This window comes from Cydia strobilella, chromosome Z (assembly GCF_947568885.1).
Source record: "Cydia strobilella chromosome Z, ilCydStro3.1, whole genome shotgun sequence".
NCBI lineage: Eukaryota > Metazoa > Arthropoda > Insecta > Lepidoptera > Tortricidae > Cydia > Cydia strobilella.
In genome coordinates, this window is record NC_086068.1 from 1,812,613 (window position 1) to 1,827,278 (window position 14,666).

A 14,666-nucleotide genomic window follows, 5' to 3' on the forward strand; every position below is an offset into this window, starting at 1 on the left:
TCAGGATTTACCTCGGGTTATCCTATAGATAGGTTAGGTTAGGTTTGTTTTATGGCAATCCCGAGAAGTTGCGCGTTTTTGAGAAAAACTAAATTATGACTAACGAAAATGTGGACAAACGATACAATATGACTTAAAACTATATGGGAAAGAATAGAGACCTACAGAAGCGACCTGAGTTTAACTGCCATTAACTATGCCAGTTAATAAACAGTTAAGGATCTTGTGTCAAAAATTCTAATGTAGAAACTTGATTTATTTTTGATATAAATGACAGTAATAGGGATGTTGCCAATTTTTTTAGAACTGTTTTCATTTTATAGACACGTAATTATTGCAAAAAGATATTTTTAATATTTTTATTCATTAATTTTTAATAAAAAATCGACTTTCATTAGTTTAGTGTTTAAATTTTGCGCAAAAACGCTCGGACATTCACTCTGAAACTAGACGGTTAACCCTCAATTATTAGTGACAAATTACGTAATTTTGTTAAGTAAATTATCTTAAAAAGTCTTACCGTTGTGTATGAGTTTGTGAGCTTTGAGCGAGTTGGACTGCGTGAAGCACATGTTGCAGCTGTCGCACTTGTAGGGTTTTTCCCCAGTGTGCGTACGCAAATGTCGCTTCAGCTTGAACGTATCTGGGGAAGCATATGTGCAGTCCGGGCACTGGAAAAAATTACTTATATTAGAGTCCGGTTAGTTAGTCTGAATATTTGGTAAAACCACTATAAGGCCTGAGAGCCTACCGCGAACCACGTTCGAAGTTTTGCCTCCATGTCACACTTACGTACGAATTTACAAGTGCGACTGAGAGGCAACTTATCAAACGTGGTTCGCGGTAGGCCCTCTGATTTCCTCCTAGGCTGACGTCGCTGACGTCTGTCGAGCGTACCGTCGGATGAAAAATCTGCCGCGGACGTCAGAGTCATAGAACATTATGTTAATTCGTACGCTCGACCGACGTCAGAATATGTGAAAATGCGTTACAAAACTGTCATTTTTTCGGGATATATTTTTTTTTCTTTTTAAATCGATAATCCTTGTGATTCTGAGTAGAAATAACCCAAAAATTAATGCAGTTTTGAAAAAAAAAAATGGTACACTATTAAGTGAAAATGCCCATGATAGTGTTTTTTTTGTACAGCAGCGATATCATCTACTGCATAAAATACTGTAAATACCATAGACGTTGTATATACAAGTAGTTATAGACGCGCCACCGAGCTACCAGGGGTAGGAGAAAGAATATTCATATAAAATTTGGGCAGCATAGGATTTTTTCTCTCTCACTTATAAATTTCGGTATTTCGCCATCGCCTCCTACCTATGATGCCACCCGGTCGGTGATAAGGACAAATCATGGCACTATTTTCTTTTCCTCTTATAGGAATCGCAATAAGACTATCTTTCTCTATCAAAGAGTGTCAAGCCCTTGGTAAATACCATCTTTACGCGGATGATCTGCAGGTTTTTCTATCGTTTCATCCTGGAGAGTTCGCTACAACTGTTCTAAGGCTATGAGGATCTGAAACGACTATCAGAGTGGCCATCTGCGAATTGCCTGATCCTATTAAGTCAAAATATATGGTGCTCGGATCATTAAAACAAACTAATGCCATCATTACTATTTATATGACGTATGCGAATTCATTCCGACCGATCCTGTGCCGCTCGCATCCACCGAATTCCCGCGACCTTCACCAGGTCGTCGCTCCATCTCGTTGGAGGCCTACCGGCAGTTCGTCTTCCATCAGTTCTGCGAGCAATGTGCCCCGCCCACTGCCACTTAAGGTTTGCAATTCTGCTAGATATATCGGTGACCCTAGCTCTACTGCGGAATCATCATTTCTGACTCTATCACGCAGAGAAACCCCGAGCATAGCTCTCTCTATTGCCCTTTGCGTGACCTTGAGCCTTCTTATCGGTCAGAGTGGCGAGCCTTGGGGGAGGCCTATGTCCAGCAGTGGACGTCTATCGGCTGACATGATGATGCAAATTCATTCACAGTGCACGCTGTGAAGTTGTGGAACGAGTTGCCCCTGTCGCTCAATGGTCCCGGTCTGTAACATCACTCAAAGTTAATCTGAAAAAGCTTTGGCTTTCCCACGAAGTGTGATTTGGTTGAGTACTAATCTTTTTATTATTGTTTTCTTATTTGCACTTGATATATATATATATATATATATATATATATATATATATATATATATATATATATATATTTATTTATTTAGTACTAGATATTTATGTATGCTAGTACATATTTATTTTATTGTATAATGCTATTGATGTATTTTAGTTAGTCGTAGACGTTAATATTGTAGTTTAACTTTTTAAATATTACGTAGTACGTTCTATAAGCTTGTCTATCTATCTAATTCGAATTTTCCACTCATTACCTCTAAGGTTAGCTGGAAGAGATCCCTTTTAGGGATAAGCTCGCCTTTGTACCTAAATTTATATGAATTTCATATTTTTTTTATCCTTGTTTAAAGAGCTTTGTCACGTCGCTCTGTGCGTGTACAATAATGTAACTATCTTCTATTTAGTCCAAGCGCAACAAGTTTGTATAAACATTTTGCATCCTCAGATAGTGGGTGCCCCAAAATTTGGTTGCAACCCCCAACTTCAAATAAGGTTACGTTCATATCCTTTCTCTCACTTTCGTTTCGGACACAACGTTTTCATGTTAACAATATTTTTTTTTTGTACAATAAAGTGATTTGATATTAGTATTTATACAGTACCTGGTAGGGTCGCTCGCCGGTGTGACACCGCACGTGTCGTCTCAGCTTGGACAACTCGACGGAAGCGTAGTCGCAATCGGTGCACTTGTGCGGTTTCTCGTGCGTGTGACGATAGCGGACGTGTCGCACCAGCTCGCCTGTACAACACATTATCTTATTAAGGCCGTTCCATCGATTTGCCGCTGTCTCTGTCACATTTCGCAAGAAAGAACGGGAAAGATCATGCGCGCCAAGTGTCAATTTTGATCGAATTTTGACGATTTTTATTTATTTTATAAACGTTACCCTACAATATCGAAATTCGAAAGCTATGAAATTACTATTTAAGTTAAGATTGTTGTTTCTTCTTTTTTTTGTTTATAGTATCACATAATAAATAACCGAGTAAAGTTGGATTAAAAGTCCGAGGTAGAGGTTACTTTGGGAATTAATTGTATCGAGCGAAGTGTCATAATTCGTGTATCGGAAGCTATGATATTAAAGATAATATAGTCAAGAACTACATATATTTTTTCCACGTCTACTAATATCAACGCCTCTTAGAAAAACAGGATCATATAAGGAGATTTTTCGCCTTCTGGCTCAGCGAACCGCCTTAACAACTAGCTTTTGCCCGCGACTTCTGCTGCGTGGACTTAGTAACCGCAGCTAGAGTAAGAATAGCGCCTGGAAAAAATCTCATAGCAATCTAAATTTGAGCATATTATGCACACAAATTAGCAGGCACTTCGTTAATTATCTCAATTCCACCCCGCTTTTCACTTTCTTAAGGGATGATTTTCGGGATAAAAACTATCCTATGTCCTTCTCAAGGACTCAACCTATCTCTATGCCAAATTTCATCTAAATCGGTTAAGCGGTTTAAGCGTGAAGAGGGAACACACAGACAGACAGACAGACTTTCGCATTTATAATATTAGTATGGATGGATGAAATAAGAAAAGCCTAAAGGTAACTAAAAAAACTGCATCTTTCTCTGTCTCTTTAGCCTTTTTCTTACCCTATGGGCAAAGAGGATATAATAAGATGGAGCGGTACTGTCATAGTAAATTTTGTAACCACAGTAAATTCACTGCCATCTATCGACATACTTTAAAACTAAAAATGAAGATTTATAAAAATACGTTAAAATGTATTTAAATATAGATAAATTATTTTTTTATTTGCATTAATTATTTTTATATGATATTGACCCATGTTCTTTCACTGTTATGCGTTAAAATTATAAATAACAAACGAAACCGTCAACGCCCTCTATACGAAAGTAGGCCAAAAGTAGTGGCGCCATCTGATCGAGAATCAAATTTTCGTGATTTTCGAGGCACGTTTTTTTTCTTAGACTGTATCCATCTATTACGGAGTTATATGTCTTTGCTTTGGGTGTAGGCCTCCTTCATTTTGCGCCATTCGTCACGGTTTTGTGCGACTTGGAGCCACTGCTTCCCCGCAGTCCTCTTGATGTCGTCGTCCCAACGCATCTGGGGTCTACTTTGAGGACGCTCATCCCCCCATGGTCGACACTCGAGTAGTCGTTTACTCCACGAATTGGTATTTCGTGCTATATGAAAAAAACTTCATATGACGATCGAAAAGTCAGTTCGGAATCATAAGTACCAAGGATTTAAAAGCAACAAAAACAACGTCAGTGAACCTTTCCTTCCTCCTTCCTTAATTTAATCCTTAATTTTTCAACAGGCAGAAACATCTGCGAACGATGATATTAAGCTTAGAATAAATTTAAAAGTGGAAGTGGTGGTCGTTTAAGAAGTGTAATGCTCTTACCGTAGATGTCGCTAGGGTCCCCTAGACCCATATAGTGGGAAGATTTGCTGACTATGGATGAGGTCCTGGTGGCTCAGTTGGCAGCGCGCTGGAGTTTCGATCAAGAGGCCGTGAGTTCAACTCACCCAAGGCAGTAATTTTTCCACTTTTAAATTTGTTCTAAGCTTAAAATAATCCTTGTTAAAAAAAATTCTAGGTACTGACCTGAGGTGGTGAAGGGACTGTTGCAATACTTGCAGACGTGCGGTTTGACCCCGTTGTGCATGTTGACATGGTTCTGCAGCGAGGCCATGGTCTTGAAGCCCCGCTCGCACACCTTGCACTTGTAGGGCCGGTCTTCGGAGTGGGTCTTCATGTGTCGCAGGAGAAGGTAGCTGGAAGAGACCTTATTATTAGCAGAGAAATACATAAACGTTACATTTTAACCCTTTAAATGCCTTGCATTTTCAGTAGTCTGTCTGTCTGTCACCGGGCCGTATCTCATGAACCGTGATAGCTAGACAGTTGAAATTTTCACAGATGATGTATGTCTGTTGCTGCTATAACAACAAATACTAAAAAGTACGGAACCCTCGGTGGGCGAGGCCGACTCGCACTTGGCCGGTTTTTTCTTTACGTCATAGGAATCACTACTAATACCAGTAGCCTTACCACGAGCTTGGCACTGACATATTCGCCAACGTCGGCGTAATTTACTTTCTATGCATTTCGCTCGTACTTGCATATACAATACTTAATATGCGAAATTCTTTGGTGCGTACCAAAGAATTTCGAGAGAGAGAGTAGGTCCTTGAGGAAAGCTGAAAGTTTGCCTGATACTTCTCCTATCTTACTCTACCTCAGCACTGCAAGTCTGCGGGGTAGCGGGTCTAAACCAACCTTTAAAATGATAATTTTTAGGGTTCCGTACCAAAAGGGTAAAAACGGGACCCTATTACTAAGACTCCGCTGTCCGTCTGTCTGTCTGTCACCAGGCTGTATCTCATGAACCGTGATAGCTAGACAGTTGAAATTTTCACAGATGATGTATTTCTGTTGCCGCTATAACAACAAATACTAAAGTACGGAACCCTAGGTGCGCGAGTCCGACTCGCACTTGGCCGGTTTTTTTTTTTGAGCCGTGTCAAAATGCCAGGATAACACGAGGAGGATGAGTATTCAGGTAACTCACCGGCGGTGGCTGGTGTAGTTACAGAAGGTGCATGTGAACTTGGAGCGCATGTTGCGCCGCTTGGGGGTCTTCTTGCGCTTGGCCCCCTCCTCCTCCCCCTCCGAGGCCTCCTCGGCGCCCTCCTCCTCGAAATTGTACACGTCCTCGTTGCCTTTGTCCTCTTCCTCCTCCTGTTAACATTGGTTATTAATATGATTTTGGCAAAAATTTCATTTTTGGTACAAGCTTTTATCGCTGACTGTACTTTTCTTTCCACAATTAATACTCATCGAGACAATACAATTTTAAAAACCCCAAACAATTAGGTTTCGTTGTTTTATCACAGTCCTATGGCCACCTAGTAATAGTAATGGCCACCTATCTCCATCATAAGATCAGCTCGATGGTACCATAATGTTGCATCGTCACCCGACTTATAAAAATCATAACAAGTTTTTTATCATTAATATCATTATACATATCAAACGTTAGACTATGGCAGATGACTGAGCAGAAACCCATAGGACGGGAAATGGCGTTGGATCGGTCACGTACTCCGTAGGCCGGTCAGCAACCTGGCCAAGCAGGGTCTCCACTGGCATTCGGCTGGCAGTAGGCGGTCGGGGAGGCCTTGTATTAACTACATGGAGATGATCAGTCGAGAAGGAGGCTGGCTCAACTGGACTCGGCTGGAAAGAGCTGGAAGTAGCCGCACAAGATTGCGACAAATGGAGAATCCTTCTGCGAGCCCTATGTCCCTAATGAGGTATAACAGGAATGAATCATCATCATTAAATAACGAATATGGGTAACACACCTGATCAATCTCGATGTCCACATTGAAAACTGGCTAGGTTTCTGTCTCCGAAGGCACCAGCGTCACTGTCTGATACCCCTCCCCCATGGTTATATAACATACCTGATCAATCTTGATGTCCACATTGAGAACTGGCTTGGTTTCTGTCTCCGAAGGCACCAGCGTCACTGTCTGATACCCCTCCCCCATGGTTATATAACATACCTGATCAATCTTGATGTCCACATTGAGAACTGGCTTGGTTTCTGTCTCCGAAGGCACCAGCGTCACTGTCTGATACCCCTCCCCCATGGTTATATAACATACCTGATCAATCTTGATGTCCACATTGAGAACTGGCTTGGTTTCTGTCTCCGAAGGCACCAGCGTCACTGTCTGATACCCCTCCCCCATGGTTATATAACATACCTGATCAATCTTGATGTCCACATTGAGAACTGGCTTGGTTTCTGTCTCCGAAGGCACCAGCGTCACTGTCTGATACCCCTCCCCCATGGTTATATAACATACCTGATCAATCTTGATGTCCACATTGAGAACTGGCTTGGTTTCTTCTTGTACCACCAGCACATAGCTGACCTCCCCGGACCCTGTCTCCGAAGGCACCAGCGTCACCGTCTGGTACCCCTCCTCCATCAGGTTGTTCTCGTCTTCGGCTATACCCTCCTGCGGATTGGGCTGTATTTTAATTGACGTATACCGTTGTGTTTATATGTGTCATTTTCAAGCAAAAGGTACCACATTGTCGCTTGCCATAAGCACGCTCTGACTGGTTTTTCGTATAAAGATACAAGCAATTTTCGTCCTTATGGTAAGCGACAATGTGGTACCTTTTGCTTGAAAACGTCACATATAAAGATGTTAAAGTGCCAATAGTGTCAGAATATGAAGTACTGATCATATTTAGTGTCAATAGGTTATACTGTATTTAAAATAAATTATTTCACACCATGCGTGAAATAAAGCACCAGATAATTATTAGATTTAACATAGATAGCAGTTATTTTTAAACACAATTATTATTTAATCAGTGCTATACTATTTACAAACATTTACTACCTATTTCCTATACTAGAGCGGTACTGTCATAGTAAATTTTGTAACCCCAGTGAATTCACTGCCATCTGTCGACACACTTTAAAACTAAAATTGAAGATTTGTAAAAATACGATAAAATGTATTTAAATATAGATAAATGATTTTTTTTATTTGCATTAATTATTTTGATGATTTTGACCCATGTTCTTTCACTGATATGCGTTAAAATTGTTAAATAACAAACGAAACCGTCAACGCCATCTATACGACAGTAGGCCAAAACTAGTAGCGCCCTCTGAACGAGAATCAAATTTTCTTGATTTTCGAGGCACGTTTTTTCCTTAGACTGTATCCATCTATTACGGAGTTATATCTATCTTTGCCTATACTAATACTATTTAGAGACAAACTATACTAATTCCAAGCACTACAAACAAACAACATGGAAGTTCCAGTAGGTACTCAAGCCTGCGCGCATGTGTGTGTGTGTGTGTGTGTGTGTGTGTGTGTGCGTGCGTGCGTGCGTGTGTGTGTGTGTATGTGTGTGTGTGTGTGGTGTGTGTAATGGTACTCAACGTTAAAAGGCTTTCTGTTTCCTCGTATGTTTTAGTTTTGAGCCATTTTGACGCGACTCTATTATTAAGAGAATAAGAACGTATCAAGGTAATTTTGAACACCTCGCCCGTTTAGCAACTTCTGCTGCTGTCTGTACTAACACAACTAACAGACGTACGTACCGAATCACGACATGGAAAATAGAAATGTGTCAGACAGACGGACGGACAGAGTCGCATCATAAGGGTTCCTTTTGTACCTTTTTGGTATGGAACCCTAGTCTTATTTCAAATTCAAAATTCAATTTTTTTTTATTGTAGGTACATAAAAGTATTTTCAGGGTTGTTAAGATTAACCTAATTAACTACAGTTGACAAAATGTACCTGGCATTGAAATATACAAGTCAGGTTGCTCTGGTTCCTACACTACGCTTAGCCTGTCTCGTAGGTAACCCAGACTCGAATGAGTTTACACAATTAATTAACATAAAGCCTATAAGAGGAGATACAAAACAGAATTAATTTTACATTTTTTACAATAAATTATTAAGAAACGAGCATTCTAAAACTATATTAAATTATATTGAAACTAACTAAGTTATACTTATTAGAATTATAAAGTTATCCCATCAGCGTGCGACTCGATCAAGTTAATTGTTGCGAGTGAATGTGTGTGTGCGTGTGTGTATGCGTGTGTGTGTGTGTGTGTGTGTGTGTGTGTGTGTGTGTGTGTGTGTGTATGTGATAAGAGAAAATTAGTTATTTGTCAACTTTTAGGAGTTCTTCTATGTCCTCGTAGGAAAGGGAGCTGAGCCATGAGGATATTTTTTTCTGAACTCCCCTAACGGTCAACTTTTTGATAGGGACTTTAGTATTGACTTTGTTATATTTCCACAAGTAAATGCCGCTAGCGCCCATATTGACATTTCATATTTCATATTTAAATTTTAAATTTCATTTCATTTCATTTATTCATTCATTTACAACATACATTGTGTTTGAATAAGAGATATTTACAAAATTAAAAATAACATGCAATAAAATAAAATTCTAAAACTAGCAGTCAGTACATATGAAAGGAAAATAAAAACAATAAGATACAATTAATAAAATGTCACTCATTCTTAATAACAACAAATTTGACTAAATGTTTCCATCTGCTACGAATTCGGTTACAGAATAATATGCCTTACTTCAATTCGGAATTTAACTATTTTATTTATAAATTTTATTTATTTTTGTTCACATTATTGGTTTGTATGATTATCTTATATTTTGTTTTGTTGCTTATTATTATTTTTGTTTATATTTGACGATCTTTTTGTGAATTTGTGATATTTTTAAGTGAAAATAACATGTAACATCCAATTAGAAATAAATATATCTATCTATCTATATATTTCTCCTAGCGCGCTGCCATTGTCCCCCAGTAGGCCGAGCACATGATTGACGCGACAGTATCTCGCCGCGAGATAGGCTACCCGTCTTTTACTAACTGTATGAATTAAAGGGGGACGGATAGTCTATGTCGCGGCTAGATACTCTCGCGCCAATCATGTGCTAGCCCGGCAGGTAGCATTTATACGTCATTATGACGTCCGTTACGTCATTATAACGTATAAATGACGTCATTGTGACGTCGCTGACGTCACTTTGCTAACTGGGCCCTACCCTGAACAGTGAACTACACTTACATCATTATCATCCGGGGCGGGCAGAGACATGATGGACTGGTCCTCGCTGTTGGTAGTACTAGCTCTGGTCGTCCGCAATGTGACGCCATTGCTGGGCACTCCCTACCCTAAAATACTCTTACATCATTATCACCCAGGGTGGGTAGAGACATGATGGACTGGTTTCCCCTTGCTGGTAGTACTAGCTCTGATCGTCCGCAATGTGACGCCATTGCTGGGCACTCCCTACTCTTACATCATTATCACCCAGGGTGGGTAGAGACATGATGGACTGGTTTCCCCTTGCTGGTAGTACTAGCTCTGCTCGTCCGCAAGGTGAAGCCATTGCTAGTCACTCCCTACCCTGAATTATACTCACATCATTATCATTCGGGGCAGGGTAGAGACATGATGGACTGGTTTCCCCCTGCTGGTAGTACTAGCTCTGCTCGTCCGCAAGGTGAAGCTATTGCTGGGCACTCCCTACCCTAAAATACTCTTACATCATTATCATCCGGGGTGGGTAGAGACATGATGGACTGGTTCTCTCCCTGCTGGTAGTAGTAGCGGCCTTGCTCGTCCACGAAGTAAGTGACGCCATTAGTGGGCACCTCGTCTGTGTCACCACCATCGCTGTTCACTAAAAAAGATAGATTAGTTGTGATTTGATATACTGTTTGTTGCAACCGGCACTTTTGAGAAAATATAAAATAAGCTTTATGTCAAAAAAATCTTTCTCAACAGGCAACTAATAAAATAAACATTATAAAACAGCCATCTGAATTTAAAATCAATAGTGAAATAGATATGGTTAAATTTATTTTGTTTTGAAATCGAACGAAACAAAAGAAATGCAACTCTGTTCCAATGAGGGCTACCGTTTTTGTGCTCACCAGTTGGCGCCACTGTAGATGTAGGTCCAGAAAAACAGATCTCAAAATTCTTTTATGATTATTTTTATAAAATCAATTACGTTCTAATATACACAAAGGTATTTTTGGTAAAGGTGCCATTTTTTCAACCTGTTTAATTTTGCATATATTTTAGTTGGCACTTTTTTTAAACCACTAACATATATTGAGCTATATCTATTGTTTACCATGATTAATCAAAGATAAAGAAAGATTTACCACAATTATGAATAAGAAGTGAAAATTCCCGATAAAAAGCTTGAAACCACCAAAACTTCGATGCATTTTACATTTTGAAAGACCTCCATCTACACTAGCGCCCCTAGCGGGAAAATTAAACGTGGGGTTGGCAACTGTCAAAGGTTTGCAGATGGTGCCATCATAGCTTGCCCCTTTTTCTATGAGATTTGGCTTAAAGGGCCGGCATCCAGGGCATTAAAAAAACAAAAATTTGACACAATTCTAGGGATTGACAGGGCAAGCTATGCTGGCGCCATCTGCTAATTATTTCGATCGGCCAACCCCATTGAAAATGGTTTACATTACATTGAAGTAATTAGTACTACAGGTAGGACCGTGGGCCTTACTAAGATGAGACAAAAAAGTTTAGCTGTGCTAGGCAGGAAGTTTTAGCAAAGAGAATTAAGAAGACGTAGCCCGCTTTCGCACTTGGCGGCGCGGTATCGGTGCAGTACGCAGTATTTCTTTGTCACTGGTGCAGATTCGGGACCGCGCTACGCGCCCGCGAATCAGCACCAATGACAAATACATACTGCGTACTGCACCGATACCGCACCGCCAAGTGGGGAAAAGGCCATAGAGTGCTCACTCCATACATCGGTTTTGTTACCAAAAAGACTATTATTTGTGTCGCCTTCAAGCAAAAGGTACTTTTGTCGCTTGCCATAAGCACGCTCTGACAGGTTATTCGTATAAAGATACTAGCAAATTTCGTCCTTATGGTAAGCGACAATGTGGTACTTGAAAAACGTCACATTTTCGTAGTCTACATCAAGCGTCAAGTAGCGGAACTGTCAACTTCTCTTCGCTAAAGAGAGAGGGTTAAAGTACAGTACTTAGTCCCCCCGATAAAAAAACTCTTTGATACCAGCATACTTCCTGTACTCACTTACGGCTGCCAAACCTGGGCTCTCACTAAAACACACATTAGAAAGAACTTGCCAAAACTCCATGGAGAGAAGTATGCTGGGGAAAAGACTATCGGATAAGATAAGAATAGAATCCATAAAGAAGCTCACCAAAACAAAAGATGTCACAAAAACAATAAAAAAGTTGAAATGGAAATGTTCAGGACATACAATTAATGGTCGAAATCGATAATAAATAAATAAATATTATAGGGACATTCTTACACAAATTGGCTAAATCCCACGGTAAGATCAAGAAGGCTTGTGTTGTGGGTACTCAGACAACGATATATATAATACCTATACAAATACTTAAATACATAGAAAACATCCATGACTCAGGAACAAATATCTGTGTTCATCACACAAATAAATGCCCTTACCGGGATTCGAACCCAGGACCATCGGCTTCACAGGCAGGGTCACTACCCACTAGGCCAGACCGGTCGTCAAACTGAACTGATAACTGATAATGAACTGGTTCACGGGCCATAAGAAAAGAAAAAGAGGTAGACCATATAGAAGATGGGTGGACGATATCAAAGCCATAGCAGGAAGCACATGGACGAGAGTTGCTAAGGATAGAGAGGAATGGAGAAGGTTGGAGGAGGCCTTTTGCCAATAAGTGGCACACAGACAGCAATAAAATATGCAAGAACTGTAAAAATATGAAATTTACTTTACTGTCTGAAATAAAGGATAATATAATATAACTTACAGTCCAGGACAGGAGTCTCCGTGGTGGCATTATAGCTGTTCAGATAGGACTGTATCAGCTTTCCCTCCGCAATAGCCTTCTTATCGGGCGGCGGCATTTTGCTCAGCTGTGGACAAGTCAATCCTTTTGTTTAAACATTCACGATTTTTACACATTATTATTTACGAAAACGGGACTTGTATATTGTATAACCCCATTCATGTTATAAAAAAACCGGCCAAGTGCGAGTCGGACTCGCGCACGGCTCCGTAGCATTACGCAAAAAACGGCAAAAAAATCACGTTTGTTGTATGGGAGACCCACTTAAATATTTATTTTATTCTGTTTTTATTATTTGTTATAGCGGCAACAGAAATACATCATCTGTGAAAATTTTAACTGTCTATCTATCACGGTTCATGAGACACAGCCTGGTGAAAGACGGAAAGACAGACAGACGGACAGCGGAGTCTTAGTAATAGGGTCCCGTTTTTACCCTTTGGGTACGTGTTTTTTTTGCCGTTGTTTGCGTAATGGTACGGAACCCTTTGTGCGGAAGTCCGACTCGCACTTGGCCAGTTTTTACTAGTAATGATACCTGAGGTACGAAGTTGCATGCTACACCTTTACACTACAACAAGCCCATTCTTTTAGATAGCTGTCCGTCTGTCTGACACCAGGCTGTATCTCATGAACGGTGATAGCTAGACAGTTGAAAGTTTCACAGATGATGTATTTCTGTTGCCGCTATAACAACAAATACTTAAAAGTACGGAACCCTCTCTGGGCGAGTCCAAGTCCGGTATTTTAAGCAATACTCAAAAGGACTTGAGCCTCGGAATAATAAAAACCTCCAATCTTGCTTAACCCTTAAATGCATGATTTTTTCTTTTTGCCTGAAATTAATATATGTCTTACATAATTGTTTACTGATTCTAGGAAAAATAAAAATATAAATTAAAACATCGATTTTCACTGCTTAACCAGTATTAGAATTTACATAGGGTAAATAATAATTTATGTAAATTTATACAATTATTGGTAAAAGATATAAAAAATCTTACTACCATTAGAAATTTATTCTATTTGTAATATACCTATAATAAAGATTTTAAATATAAATAATTACAAACCCCGAAAAAACCGCCTAAATTACATATTAAAAATCATTAAATTTTCCCAATTTTCCGCCATTTCGTGTTAAAAGAAATGTAATTTTTTTAAACTTAAATACTGCGCAAATTTCAATAAAACGACGGAAAGTGTATTAATTTACGATCAAAATAATATACAGGATCAAATAGATTTTACCTAATTATGCATAAAATTATATGTTTTTTGTTGTGTACATACATACATCACTATGCATTTAAGGGTTAAAGACTCCCAATCAACAATTTTGTAGATTTTATCTAAATACTAGTAGCAGTAAAGAAAATCTGTTATTGACATTTTTTTTCTACAAAAAAGAGGTCTGATAAGTTTCAACAAAAGCCTCGGGTTTCTGAACCAAAAAACTTTTTTTTTATCTATATTTTTTTTAATGGGGTTTCGTCACTCAGTCATGCGCAAAATGCGTCACTAAAAAGAAAAGATTGATATGCATCTTTCATACGCTGTGAAGTACTTCACTCTTTTAGTTCACTAGTTCAGTTTAGTTCAGTAGCTCAAAAGATTCTTCTATATCATCAGTACTGGTTTTCTATCTCTCATTCGCGGATATATTGAGTTGAATGAAGGATTCGATTGATAATTTCATTCAATATGAATCACTTAAATAAATGAATTTATAAATCGAAGGTTTAAATGTGGCGTCCTTGTCACTCTCTAAGCGAATGAGCAAGTAAATGAAAAGATAATTAAACTGAACTGCTGAAGTAAAGAACTAAATAAATCCGAACAGAACTAGTGAATGAAAGAGTTACATCAAGTGAAGTACTTCATTTGAATCTTTCATTCGCGAACTACTCATGTCTAGTACTGAGATCTATAGTAATATAGAAGTACCGCAATACTACTGTCAGTAAAAATTAATGTAGTGGTGTAAATAATGTACCACACCAAACCAACCAACCAAAAAACTTCAGTCTTAAAGCAGAGAACTCAAGTCTTTCAACCAACACCAGTGGCGGATTTGCAGTCT

General features: G+C 39.1%; 1 protein-coding gene and 1 long non-coding RNA gene across 3 annotated transcripts in view; one reads left to right on the forward strand and one right to left on the reverse strand.

Moving 5' to 3' along the window:
• Positions 1-14,666, forward strand: part of LOC134754592 (uncharacterized) — a 363,458-nt gene that overhangs the window by 298,849 nt on the left and 49,943 nt on the right. The gene's annotated exons all lie outside the window — the stretch shown is intronic.
• Positions 1-14,666, reverse strand: part of LOC134754550 (transcriptional repressor CTCF-like) — a 39,314-nt gene that overhangs the window by 23,099 nt on the left and 1,549 nt on the right. The window contains exons 2-8 of one of the 2 annotated variants that reach the window (XM_063690852.1): positions 12,545-12,650; positions 10,271-10,407; positions 7,012-7,167; positions 5,706-5,875; positions 4,739-4,908; positions 2,753-2,889; positions 521-671 (exon numbers count right to left, since the gene is read on the reverse strand). In XM_063690852.1, coding sequence (XP_063546922.1) covers positions 521-671; positions 2,753-2,889; positions 4,739-4,908; positions 5,706-5,875; positions 7,012-7,167; positions 10,271-10,407; positions 12,545-12,641 — 1,018 coding nt within the window. In that variant the 5' untranslated portion in view covers positions 12,642-12,650. Of the gene's footprint in view, positions 1-520; positions 672-2,752; positions 2,890-4,738; positions 4,909-5,705; positions 5,876-7,011; positions 7,168-9,788; positions 9,824-10,270; positions 10,408-12,544; positions 12,651-14,666 lie in introns of those variants that run through there. The other variant, XM_063690854.1, reaches the window with a different exon arrangement.